Raw genomic sequence first — 13,431 nt, 5'->3', positions numbered from 1 at the left:
ACATGGTTGTGATATGATTGCATTTTTCAGATCAGGTTTAACATCACTGGTATATGTCATGAAACTTATTTTGCAGCAGAAGTACATGGCAATACATTAAAAAAACTTGCAGTAAGTGTATGAGTTTAAAATTAAATAAGTGGTGCAATAAGAGTGTTCATGGCTTCATGGTCATGTTTCATCAGAATTCTGATGGCGGAGGGGAAGAAGCTGTTCTTGAAATGTTGTGTGTGCGTCTTCAGGCTCCCACATAACAACAAAATTCACAACATTAAACCTGATTCTGATTCCTCTTTGATGGTAGCAATGAGAGGAGGGCATGTTCTGGGTGGTGGTGGTCCTTAATGATGAATGTTGCCTTTCTGAGGCAGTGCCTTGTGAAAGTGTTCTGGATGCCGGGGAGACGATTGCCCATGATGGAGCTGGCTAGGTTTACAAATTTCTCCCTGATCCTGTGCAGTGTTCCCTCCTCCATATCAGACAGTGATGCAGCCAGCTGGAATGCTCTTCATAGTAGAAATTTACAAGTGTTTTTGGATGTCACCCAAACCTCCTCAAACTCCTAACAAACTATAGCCACTGTCATGTCTTATTTGCAATTGTATCAGTATGTTGGGCCCAGGATAGTTTGTTGGAGATGTTGACACCCAGGAACTTGAAACGACTCACCCTTTCCGCTTCCAGTCCCTTAATGAGGACTTGTGTGTTCCCTCCACTTCCCCTTGGTGAAGTCCACAATAAGTTCCCTGTTCTTACTGATACTGAGTGCAATGCTGTTGTTGCATCACCACTCAACCAGCTGATCTATCACCACCTGGTCGCCGTTTGAAATTCTGCCAATAATAGTTGTGCCATCGGCAAATTTATAAATGGCATTTGAGCTGTGCCTAGCCATGCAATTGTGAGTGTACAGGGAGTAGAACAGCGGGCTAAGCATGCATCCTTAAGCTGCACCAGTGTTGAATGTCAGTGCAGATTCAAAGTGTATTCATCATCAAAGTATCTATGCAGTATATAATCCTGAGATATGTTTTCACGCAGACAGCCAGGAAACAAAGAAACACCATGGAACCAGTTCAAAGAAAACATCAAACAGCCAAGGTGCAAAAAAAGGAAAACAATTTTCTTACAGATGTCTGACTTCATCGTAGTTAGCTCTGCATGTAGCGACTCTATGGCCACCAATGCCGCATTGTTGTCCATACTCTGTGCATGTGGCTCCACGTGGCCCTCACTCGTGAGCTCCGAGGCGTCAATTGGGCCTGTCTCTTCCTTCGTCTCTGCCTTAGCCGTTCCTCTTCTCGGCATTTTGTAGCGCAATCCTTCACTCTTTCTCCTTCTGGTATGTATTGAAGAGCACCTCCCCTTCGTTTGCCACCCTAAACCTCAAATTGACTTTGTGTAAATGAAGTCTTAATATCAAATCTGCCGGAGCTACAGGAGGGCGCGTCCTACTTGCTCATGGTTCAACAGCGCCGCCCCCCTCCCCACTGTGCTTGTCCTCATTGATTTCAGTCTTGCTTGATGCTTTAGCTAGCAAGATTGGCCATAAGTGGAGTCGATCGTGAGCTCGTGCTGTGTCTACAGGCCACACACGCCACTTGAAACCCCACAACTCCCTCGAAGATTGAGTGATCTGGTACTTTCTATGGGCCCGAAAACACACCATCAAAAGGTAAATCACAGGTTCCAATTGTAGCAGAATCAGGGGGTTCAGCTCATGGCTAACAACCCTGACCGGTAAAACAAACATCGACTGTTTACTCATTTCCATAAATGCCGCCTGACCTGCTGAGTTCCTCCAGCATTTTGTGTGTGTTGCCTTGGACTTCCAGCAGCTGCAGATTTTCTCTTGTTTGTGGTAAAACAAAACTGTTACGGAAACAGCAATGAAGAATCCTTCCACATCTGAGTGTGACGGTATTCCTGAGTCTCCACACGGGACTTGCGTGACCGACAGTAGTGAAAACCGAGAGGAAGCTACAAACGTGATGAAGGAAGCCCTGAACACCACCAGAGACGGAGGACCTTCATTGCTGCCCTAAACGCCAGTGGTGTAATGGGCAGTAGGTACTGTATTCTCATACCAAGATAGTAAAAGCACATTCTGCTTCAATTACAGACAAGAAATTCCTCACAAATCTGGAAAGCTTTAGAGTCATAAAGTTACACTAAATAGAAACAGGTTCTTCGGCAAATGTGCTGAACAGGATTTTTTTTTACTTAAATTGGTTCCATTTGTTCATGTGTTGGACTCATCTCCCTCCAAACCTTTCCTATCCATGTATCTGTCCAAATGCTTTTTTTAAAAATCCTAAAACACAAGAGGTTCTGCAGATGCTTGAAGCCTTGAGCAACACACACACACAAAAGCCACACTCAGGTTGGAGGAACAACACCTTATATTCTGTCTGGGTAGCCTCCAACCTGATGGCATGAACACTGACTTCTCTAACTTCCGTTAATGCCCCACCTCCCCTTTGTACCCCATCCGTTATTTATTTATCTTTTATTATTATATATATATATTTTTTTCTCTCTCTCCTTTTTTCCCTCTGTCCCTCTCACTATACCCCTTGCCCATCCTCTGGGCTTCCCCCCTCCCCCTTTCTTTCTGTCCCGTGACCTGTCCAGCTCTTGGCTCCATCCCTCCCCCTGCTGTCTTCTCCTATCATTTTGGATCTCCCCCTCCCCCTCCCACTTTCAAATCTCTTACTAGCTCTTCTTTCAGTTAGTCCTGACGAAGGGTCTTAGCCCGAAACGTCGACTGTACCTCTTCCGATAGATGCTGCCTGGCCTGTTGCGTTCACCAGCAACTTTTATGTGTGTTTCACACACGAAGTGCTGGCGGAACTCAGCAAGTCAGGCAGCAGCTGCGGAGAGGAGTAAACAGTCAATGTTTCGGGCCGAGACTCTTCAGAGTGGAAAGGACGGGGGTGGAAACCATTCAGCCTTGTCAGTCCACCTTGTTTCTGTTGCACTTTCTCCTCTTCCACCATCTAATCTGCAGAATGCCCTCACGCAGCATTCCCCCTAAATCTACCATGCCACCTCCCACACCCTGGCCACTCTTACGGTAAAGGAAAGGCTTCCGAAATCCTTATTGAATTTCAAAGCCTCTGCCCTCCTTTCACCATGCCCTCGAAGCCGTGTGGGTGCATGGCTGGGCAGTAATCGAAATGCTCCCACGTACAAAATCTTTAAATTGCCACACGCTTTTTCGGGCCATGTAAACATTTCCTGCTCAGAACAATAGTTGGTCCGTGCAGCTGTAAATAAAAAGTTAGAGGGAAGGTTCCCCCCTTTCCTTTCCGGTCCTGATGAAGGGTCTCGGTCCGAAACACCAACTGTTTATTCCCCTCCACAGATGCTGCCTGACTTGCTGAACTCCTCCAGCATTTTGTGCCGTTAAGTGTTGCAAATTATATTTTTGACCCCACAAGGCTCTGACCATCCACCTAACTGTGCCACTTGTGATTTTATAAAGCTCCGTAAGGTCCCCTCTCCTCGCGCTCCAAGATAAAACAGCTCCGCTGATCCTGTGTACCCCTTCCAGTTCGACCACATCCTTCCTGTCGCAACGGCGAGCGGCGTTGCACGTAATACTCCCAGTACGATCTCGCCAATGTCTGCATAAACAGTGGCCAGGGGTCAGTGCGTTACTGTGGGCACAGACTGCAGATGGTGGCGCGCAGCAACGCGCACAAATGCCGGAGGAATTCAGCAGGTCGTGCAGCATCCATGGAGGGAAATGAACAGTTGATGCTTCAGGTTGATGGCAGTTTGAAAGCATCAACATCAATTCTGGTAACCACTCCCCTCTGCTCACCATCTCCCCCCCGCCATTTTCCCCTTATCCCTGTGGCCCATTACTCTTTCTCCTTCCCCTTCCCCACCCTCATGATGCGACCATCACCTTCACTTTTTTCATCTGGTTCCATAGTCCACTGCCTTCTTTCTGATTCCATCTAGTTAAGTGCTTTGCCCCTTTCATCTGTCACCGCCAGTTTCTCGTATCATTCCACCACTCCCGCCCCCACCCACCTACATTCCACCCCCCCCATCTGCCAGCCTAGAGTCAGAGAAAAGTACAGCACAGAAACAGGGCAGTTGGCCCATCTAGTCCTTGCTGAACCATTTAAACTGCCTACTCCCATCGACCTGAACCCAGACCATAGCCCTCCATATCCCCTACCTATCCAGTCCTAAACATTGAAATAGAACTCTCACAACCCTCTGAGTGAAGAAGATTTCCCTCATGTTCCCCTTCAACGTCTCGCCTTTCACCCTTAACCCATGATCTCTGGTTGTAGTCCCACCCAACCTCAGTGGAAAAAACCAGCTTGCATTTACCCTATCTATACCCCCCATAATTTTATATACCTCTATCAAACCTGCCCTCAGTCTTCTACATTCCAAGGAATAAAGTCCTAACCTATTCTATTTTTCCTTATAACTCAGGTCCTCCAGTCCTGGCAACATCCTTGTAAATTTTCCCTGCACTCATTCAATATTTACGTTTTTCCTGTAGGTAGGTAACCAAAGCTGCACATAATACCCCAAAGCTCTTGTTCCCTCTTCTCCCTCTACCCATTAATTCTGGCTCCTGTCCTTACCAATGCGTCTCATCTGGGCCCAGTGTAGCTTGCTGCAGCACTGTCCGTGACCACAAGAAACAGCAGAGTGCTGTGGACACAAAACCAGCCGCCCTTCCATGGACTCTGTCTACACTTCCCGCTTCCTCAGTAAAGCAGCCAGAATAATTAGAGACCCCACCCACCCCGCACATTCTCTCTTCTCCCCTCTCCTACTGGGCAGAAGAAACAAAAGCCTGAAAGCAGGTACTGCCAGGCTCAAAGACCATAAGACCATAAGACAAAGGAGCAGAAGTCGAACATTTGGCCCATCGAGTCTGCTCCGCCATTTTATCATGAGCTGATCCATTCTCCCATTTAGTCCCACTGCCCCACCTTCTCACCATAACCTTTGATGCCCTGGCTACTCATGGCAGGACTTTCATATGATGAAAGACTGGATCGATTAGGCTTATACTCATTGGAATTTAGAAGATTGAGGGGGGATCTTATTGAAACATATAAAATCCTAAAGGGATTGGACAGGCTAGATGCAGGAAGATTGTTTCCGATGTTGGGGAAGTCCAGAACGAGGGGTCACAGTTTGAGGATAAAGGGGAAGCCTTTTAGGACTAAGATTAGGAAAAACTTCTTCACACAGAGAGTGGTGAATCTGTGGAGTTCTCTGCCACAGGAAATAGTTGAGGCCAGTTCATTAGCTATATTTAAGAGTGAGTTAGATATGGCCCTTGTGGCTAAAGAGATCAGGGGTATGGAGGGGAAGGCTGGTACAGGGTTCTGAGTTGGATGATCAGCCATGATTATACTGAATGGCGGTGCAGGCTCGAAGGGCCGAATGGCCTACTCCTGCACCTATTTTCTATGTTTCTATGTTTACTCAGATACCTATCAATCTCTGCCTTAAATACATCCAATGACTTGGCCTCCACTGCCGCCCGTGGCAACAAATTCCATAGATTCACCACCATCTGGCTAAAAAAATTTCTTCGCATCTCTGTTCTGAATGGGCGCCCTTCAATCCTTAAGTCATGCCCTCTTGTACTAGACTCCCCCATCATGGGAAACAACTTTGCCACATCCACTCTGTCCATGCTTTTCAACATTCGTACGACAGTTCTCATCGTACTACCGATCGGTTCCCTCATACGATGAGGTGGATTCTTGACCTCACAATCAACCTCATTGTGATCTTGCACCCCATTATCTACCTGCACAGGACTTTCTGTGTAACTCCAGCGCCTTATTCTGCATTCTGTTATTGTTTTACCTTGTTCTACCTCAACGTACTGTGTAATGAATAGAATACAAGACAATCTTTTTCACACTATTTCAATACATGTGACAATAATAAACTGATTTGAGTTCTTTCTTTCCAGTCCAGATTAGTTATTTATTGATTGGGATACAGCGTGGAACCGGCCCTTCGAGCTACACCACCCATCAACCCCCAGTTTAACCCTAGCCTAATCAGGGCACAGTTTACGATGATCAATTAACCTGTGAACTGTAGTCTGATGGATTCTGGATCAATAGATTCTTTGGTGGTTCTGCTGCTTCTTGTGTGGTGGGGATGCTGGGGGGGGGGGGGTCAGTGCTTCTCCTGGCACACAGGTGGGGATGGATGGGGGGGCAATGCTTCTGCGGCAGTTGTGCAAAAGGAGAGGTGGGGGGCTTTGGGGCTTCAGTATGTTTTTATCATTGTATGGGGTTTCTTTGTTTCATGGATGTCTGTGAAGAGGATGAATTTCAGGTGCACATACTCTGATATTAAATGTACTTTGAAGCTTGAACTACCAACTGGTTCGCCTTTGGACTGCGAGAGGAAGCTGGAATACCCAGAGGAAACCCGTACATTTACGGGGAGAGCGTATAAACTCTTCACAAACAGCAGCCAGAATTAAAGCAGAGTCAGAATTGAACCCTGGTCACTGGTACTGTAAGGGGTTGTAATAACCTCTACTCTAGTGTGCCACCCATGACCTGAAACATTGAGAGTTTATTTTCCTCTGCAGGTGCTGCCTGACCTCCTGCATGTTGAGTTTCTTATTTCCTGTTTGTCGCAGTGAGAATGATGGCAACTCCTGCTGACTTTCTGGAAACCTTCCCAGAGTGAAGTTTGTTATGCATGACTGTACTGCCTTTGAGGAAGTCACTGGTGTACATAATTTTTCCACTTCTAATTGTTGTACATTCTTTTGTGCTTCAGTAAGTCAGCTTGTTAAAGAAAATGAATATTCTTACAACTCCCAGAACATTTTTGGGAGGTGCGGAAAGAGCTTGGGGATAAGTCACTGTGTGACAATTTCCTCTCCGTAGGTACCACCAGCAAAGGAGTGCAAAGATCTCGACTTCTACCTCTGCTCTGTTATTTAATGGCATATCAATGTCTCATACGTCCATAAGTCTTCTCTGCCATTCCATCCTGGCTGAGTTATTATTCCTTTCAGCCCCATTTTCCTGGCTTTCTCCCTGTAATCATGTACACCCTTACTAATCAAGAGCTTCTCAACTTCTGCTTCAAATATATCCAGTGACTTTGTCTCGACGGTAGTCTGTGGCAATGAAGCGTAGTGGTTAGCAGTGACCCAGGTTCAATTCCCGCCGCTGCCTGGAAGGAAATTGTACAATACCACCCCTCACCCCTGTGACTGCACCGCTCTGGGTGCTTCAGCTTCCTCTCTCAGTCCAAAGATATACTGGTTGGTGGATTTGAGCAGCACACACAAAATTCTGGAGGAACTCTGCAGGCCAGGCAGCATCTAGGAAAAGGGTACAGTGGATGTTTCGGGCCAAGACGTCGACTGTACTCTTTCCCTAGATGCTGCCTGGCCTGCTGAGTTCCTCCAGCATTCTGTGTGTGTAGCTCAGATTTCTGGCCGGTTGGTAGATTGGTCATTGTAAATTGTCCCGTGATTAGGCTAGGGTTAAATTGGGGGATTGCTGGCTGGTACGGCTCAAGAGGCTGTGCTGTATCTCAAAAAATAAATTCCACAGATTCACCACTCTCTGGTTAAAATAATTCCTCCTCAACTCTGTTTTAAATGGACATCCTTGTATTCTGAGGCTGTGTTCTCTGGTCCTAGACTCCCCCATATTTGCACATTGATCTGTACAGAAGGAACAGACAGTGCAGGACAAGTGAAAGCTAAGTGGTCCTGAAGAAGGGTCCCAGCCCAAAGTGTGCGCTCTGTATTTACCGATACAATGCCGAACAGGCCCTTCTGCCCAACAGCCACTCCACCAAGCAGCCCCCGATTGAACCGTCACCTAATCACAGGGCAATCTGCAATGACCAATTACACTGGAGGATTTTGTAATTAAAACGAAAGGCAGGAAAGTTGTTTCCACTGGTGGGTGAGGCTAGAACTAGGGGACATCGTTTCAAGATTCAGGGGAGTAGACTTAGGATGGAGATGAGGAGGAACTGCTTTTCCCAGACAGAGGTGAATCTGTGGCAATGAAGCAGTGGAGGCTACCTCAATAAATATATTGAAGGAATGGTTGGATAGATTTTATGCATAGTTAGGGGAAGTGAGGGTTGTGAAGAAAAGGCAGGTTACTCCTGCTCCTATTTCTTGTGTGTGACAGTGGGAGGATGGGGAGATACAGGTGAGGGCAGCGTTGATGGTGCAGGGAGGAAAGCCCCTTTCTTGAAGGAGGACATCTCACTTGTTCTGGAATGAAAAGCCTCATCCTGAGAGTCATAGTCATAGAAACATAGAAAACATAGAAAATAGGTGCAGGAGTAGGCCATTCGGCCCTTCAAGCCTGCACCGCCATTCAGTATGATCATGGCTGATCATCCAACTCATAGTCATAGTTATACTTTATTGATCCCGGGGGAAATTGGTTTTCGTTACAGTTGCACCATAAATAATTAAATAGTAATAAAACCATAAATAGTTAAATAGCAATATGTAAATTATGCCAGGAAATAAGTCCAGGACCAGCCTATTGGCTCAGGGTGTCTGATCCTCCAAGGGAGGAGTTGTAAAGTTTGATGGCCACAGGCAGGAATGACTTCCTATGACGCTCTGTGTTGCAAAAGCAGTGGAACTGGAGGATTTGAGAGAAGGGGATGACATTTTCACAAGTGACAGGGTGGGAAGAGGTATTGTCCAGGTAGCTGTCAGAATCAGTGGGTTTATAAAAGATATCAGAAGATAAATTGTGCCCAGACGTTAAGAGAGATTGAGAAAGGGGAGGGAGGAGTTGCAAATGGACCAGGTAAAACTGAGGACAGGTTGAAAGCTGGAGTAAAGTTGATGAAGTCGGCATGGGTATAGAAAGCAGCCCCAGTGTATAATGCGGGAAAAAGTTGGGGAGTGATCCCAGTATATGCTTATAACATAGGCTGACGAAAAGGCAGGCATAGCTGGGACCCATGCAAGTGCATCTTTTGTTTGAAGGAAGGTAGGAGTGGAAGGAAAAATTATTGAGAGTGAGGACCTATTCTGCCAGGTGGAAGGGAAGAGTTGGGTGTGTTGTCCAGGAAGAAGCAGAGAGCTTTAAGGCTGACGGAGTTGAAGATATATAGGGACTGGACGTCCATGGTGAAAATGAGACCATCAGGGCCAGGGAACTTGAAGTCATTGAAAAAAGCCAAAGTGTGTGAGCTGTCACGGATGTAGGCAGGAAGGGACTGAACTGGGGGTGGGGGGATAATACATGGTCGAGGTATCGTCTATCTGGACAGGCAGATTTATGGATTTTGGGTTAGAGGTAGAAACGGGAGGTGCAGAGTAGGGGAACTATAAGTTTGCTGGCAGTGGCCGGGAGATCCCCAGAGTTAATAAAGTCAGTGATGATGTGGGAAATCTAAGAATTTTGATGACAAGAGCTAAAAGTAAGATATGAGCTGAAATAGGTAAAGAACAATGTGGTTTTGTGAAAGACAAAGGTACAAGAAATGCGATATTGATGTTAAGAATACTATCAGAACGAGCTATTCAAGTGCAAAAAGATTTGTTTGTTTTATCAACTACACAAAAGCATTTGATAAAGTGAAGCACAATAAGTTATTTGAAATATTACAGGAAACTCTAGATCTAGATTCGAAAGACCGCCACCTAATCAGGAATTTGTACTGGGAACAAACTGCCGCTGTAAGAATAGATGGAGAAGTGAGTCAGTTTATGAAAATCAAGAGAGGCATTAGACAAGGGTGTGTTTTCTCCCCTGATTTGTTTAATGTGTACAGTGAAACAATATTACAAAAAATAAGAGACATCTTGGGAATCAAAGTTGGCGGTGAAAACATCAATAATTTCGGATATGCGGATGACACTGTGTTAATTGCAAGTGCGGAAGAAGAACTACAAAACTTAATTGATATAGTTGTTGAAGAAAGTGCCGAAATGGGTCTATCTCTCAATCACAAAAAGACACATTGTATGGTGATATCCAAAAAGAAGGAGAATCCTATCTGCAGGTTCAGAATAAACGGGGAAGACATAAAACAAGTACGGAACTTTTGCTATTTAGGAAGCTGGGTGACATCAGATGGCAGGTGCGACATGGACATCAAAAGAATAGGGATGGCAAAAGACACCTTTATGAGAATGAGGAGTATACTGACCAACACTAAACTAGGCATGGCAACCTGCCTCAGAGTACTGAAGCGTTATGTTTACCTAGTTATGTTATATGGATCGTGTTGGCGCGTGGCCAAGTGGTTACGGCGTTCATCCAGTGTTTTGAAGGTTGCCAGTTCAAGCCTTGGCTGAGGCAGCGCGTTGTGTCCTTGAGCAAGGCACTTAACCACACATTGCTCTGTGATGACACTGGTGCCAAGCTGTATGGGTCCTAATGCCCTTCCCGTGGACAACATTAGTGGCATGGAGAGGGGAGACTTGCAGCATGGGCAACTGCTGGTCTTCCACACAACCTTGCCTGGCTGTCTCATGAGACTAATGGATGCTTATATGTATGGATCAGAATGTTGGGCAATATCTAGTAACATGTGGAAACGAATTGAAGCAGCAGAGATGTGGTTTTTGAGGAAGATGCAAAGAATATCATGGATGTAACAAATATCTAAGGATGTCATGAACAGAGCAAGCACAAAAATAATGATGAGATCATGAAAAGGCAAAGTAACTTCATTGGACATGTGATTAGGAAAGAAGAGTTAGAGTGCGCGGTAATTATGGGAAAGATTGAAGGGAAGAAAGCAAGAGGAAGGCAAAGACAAATGATGATGGAGACAGCAGCCAGAGAACTGGAAATGAATACAAATGAATTGATCCACTTGACCCGAAACAGGAGTGTGTGGGCCATGGCAGTCAAAGCTTAAACTGGGCATGGCACCTGACGATGATGATGATGGTGTGGGAGATAATGGTCTGGCAGATATCCCACCTCTCCCGGAAGTTCCGGGAGTCTCCCGCAAATTAATAGTGGCTCCCTGATGCCCGCAAATTATATACAATGTCCTGGAAATTGATTTTTTTGAGAGCGAGCGAGAGAGAATGTGCGAGAGAGAGCAAGTGTGAGTGAGAGCCACCAGGAGCGAGAGAGTGCGCATGAGCAAGAGAGTTCCAAAAAAGGTCAGAGTGGCAGTGTTCCAAAAAATATAAAACGTACGTCACTCCAGACTACAATAAAATGTCCCCTGCCTAATAAGGGTCAAAATAATGGCAGTGTTGCTCGCTGCACTGTTTGCAACAGTGACTTTTCTATTGCCCATGGTGGGTTAAGACTATAAAAGACATGGTGAGGTGAGTTTAACAGGTGTTATTCGTTCATTAGCATAGCTAACGTTATTTAAACTAGTTGGCTGGCTGCTAAGGAGCTACTCTATTGCAGACATCCCACCTCTCCCGGAAGTTCCGGGAGTCTCCCGCAATGGTGCTACCTCCCTGAAATGAGTTTTTGCGGGATGGGATGTCCGGTCTGGTGCTCCTTAGAAGGGGTCCTGTTCGAGGGGTTAGTAAGAGGAGGTGTCTGAGCCTGGCCTCAGCAAGGTAGATGTCAGTCTGCCAACAGCTTCTGCGGCTTTGATGGTGAAGTTAGGATTCGTGCGGAGCGAGTGGCGAACAGAGCAGAGCATCCGGAAGGAGTGAGGTGACAATTGAGAGAGAGAGAGCGGCGAAGTCCAGACGGTGCCTTGACCAAAGATGGCGCCGCCGTACCTGTCACAGCGGGAAGGCTCAGACGTCCGTTGGGTCGCTCGTGCGCGAGGCGGGGGGAAGCCGGGCGGGAGATGGCGCTGCGGCTTCTGCTCGCGATGCTAACGGCGGCGGGGGCGGCGGGTAAGTGAGTGGGGGGAGGGTCTGGTCCCGGTCCCCGTCCCCCCCACACACTAAACCGCCCTCAATCTACCCCACTCAGTCCCTTCAATCCACCCTCTTCCTCCTCCCACTCCACCGCTCAACCCCCTCTCCTACGGACCTCCCCCGACATCTCTGGACCACCACCCCACATCCCTCTCCACACCTAACTCAGTCCTCCCACAACCTGTCAGCCCCCGACCCCATCTTCCAAACCCTCCAGCTCGCCCTCACCACCCCTCTCTAACTGCCCCTATCCCTCTATCCCCTTCTCCAACTCACCCTCCGCCAGCAATACCCACCCCTCTCATCACATTCCCCCCCCTCTCCAACCACTGCTCTCCCCCAGGTTTCCATCAGATAATCTGATCAAAATCAGTTCTGAGAAAGTCCGTGGAAATATATATTCATTTCATTCCAGTTAATTAGGACACATCTGGACCACTGTGTTTTGGTCCAATTAGCTGAAGTTTCATGGAACTAGTTAAAAAGATATATAAAAAAAACCAACTACCATTTAACTGAATTACAAATTATGTATTTAACAAATATGGGACAAATTAGAATATTACCAGTACTATAAAACTGTGCATTCCTAATAGTTAACAATGGAGGAATTCATCCAGTGTACACTGCCACCTTCATTTGGTTGACTGTAAATGAACAACATCAGTGCGTGTAATGAAGGGTCTCGGCCCGAAACGTCGACTGTACCTCTTCCTATAGATGCTGCCCGGCCTGCTGTGTTCCACCAGCATTTTGTGTCTGTTGCTTGAATTTCCAACATCTGCAGATTTCCTTGTGTGTGCAGATAAATGGACTGCCTTCATACAAACTTTCAATGATTGCGTCCTCCACATCTTCATTTTCATTGTAACGTTCATGATTATTGTCAATACTTTCAAATTCTTCATAGTTTCTAACTTGTTGAAGTACTGAAATCGTTTCATTTTCACTCCCAGCCACTTCTGGCGTCTCCAAACCTGAATGATTGAAACTGCAGCGAACAAAACAGTTCTGAACTGTCTTACCGCTTATTTCTCACCAATTATCAGTGACAAAAGTCACTGCTTTTTGAACACAAACATACGCAACTGACACTAGTTAGGAACTTTGCCAACAGTCTCCTCGCCCAATTAAGCAGCATAGTGTCCCAAACAAACAAGATTGTGACTATTTTCTCAATTAGTTTTCTTTAAGAGGTTTAAGAGTTGTGCCAGATAAGAGGCTGCATAGTGGTTAATGGCCTAGTTAACCAGAATCCACCGTATATATTTTCATCAATAGTTTTTAGAGTGAAGAAGATGGATTTGTTCTGCCAAAGGGTACGGTGCATGCTGTTGGCATTGGGTTATACATCTCTGCACTAGCAAGTAAATGCAAGCAGAAGAGATGGCTTTACTCCAGCCCTACTCTGCTGTTCAATAACATCATTCTTCTTCACTGTGAAAGCACCATCTCTCTGTTGTACTAATCCATATCTCTTGATTCTCTGTCTTGCCTAGGACATAGTTTCCACGACTTTTGTGTAGAGGACTGGATAAGGGATTTAATTCAGAGATTGG

At 46.0% G+C, this 13,431-nt stretch overlaps 1 protein-coding gene across 8 annotated transcripts in view; it reads left to right on the top strand.

Annotated features, from left to right (window-relative positions):
* Positions 1 to 11,703: 11,703 nt before the first annotated feature.
* LOC134355880 (sushi, von Willebrand factor type A, EGF and pentraxin domain-containing protein 1-like) overlaps positions 11,704 to 13,431 on the top strand; it is a 64,181-nt gene continuing 62,453 nt past the window's right edge. For all 8 annotated transcript variants that reach the window (XM_063066406.1, XM_063066401.1, XM_063066404.1 and 5 more), the window contains exon 1: positions 11,704 to 11,848. In XM_063066406.1, coding sequence (XP_062922476.1) covers positions 11,800 to 11,848 — 49 coding nt within the window. In that variant the 5' untranslated portion in view covers positions 11,704 to 11,799. The remainder of the gene's footprint in view (positions 11,849 to 13,431) is intronic.

Source organism: Mobula hypostoma, chromosome 13, assembly GCF_963921235.1.
Source record: "Mobula hypostoma chromosome 13, sMobHyp1.1, whole genome shotgun sequence".
Lineage (NCBI taxonomy): Eukaryota > Metazoa > Chordata > Chondrichthyes > Myliobatiformes > Myliobatidae > Mobula > Mobula hypostoma.
This window is presented reverse-complemented; position numbering and strand designations above follow the sequence as displayed.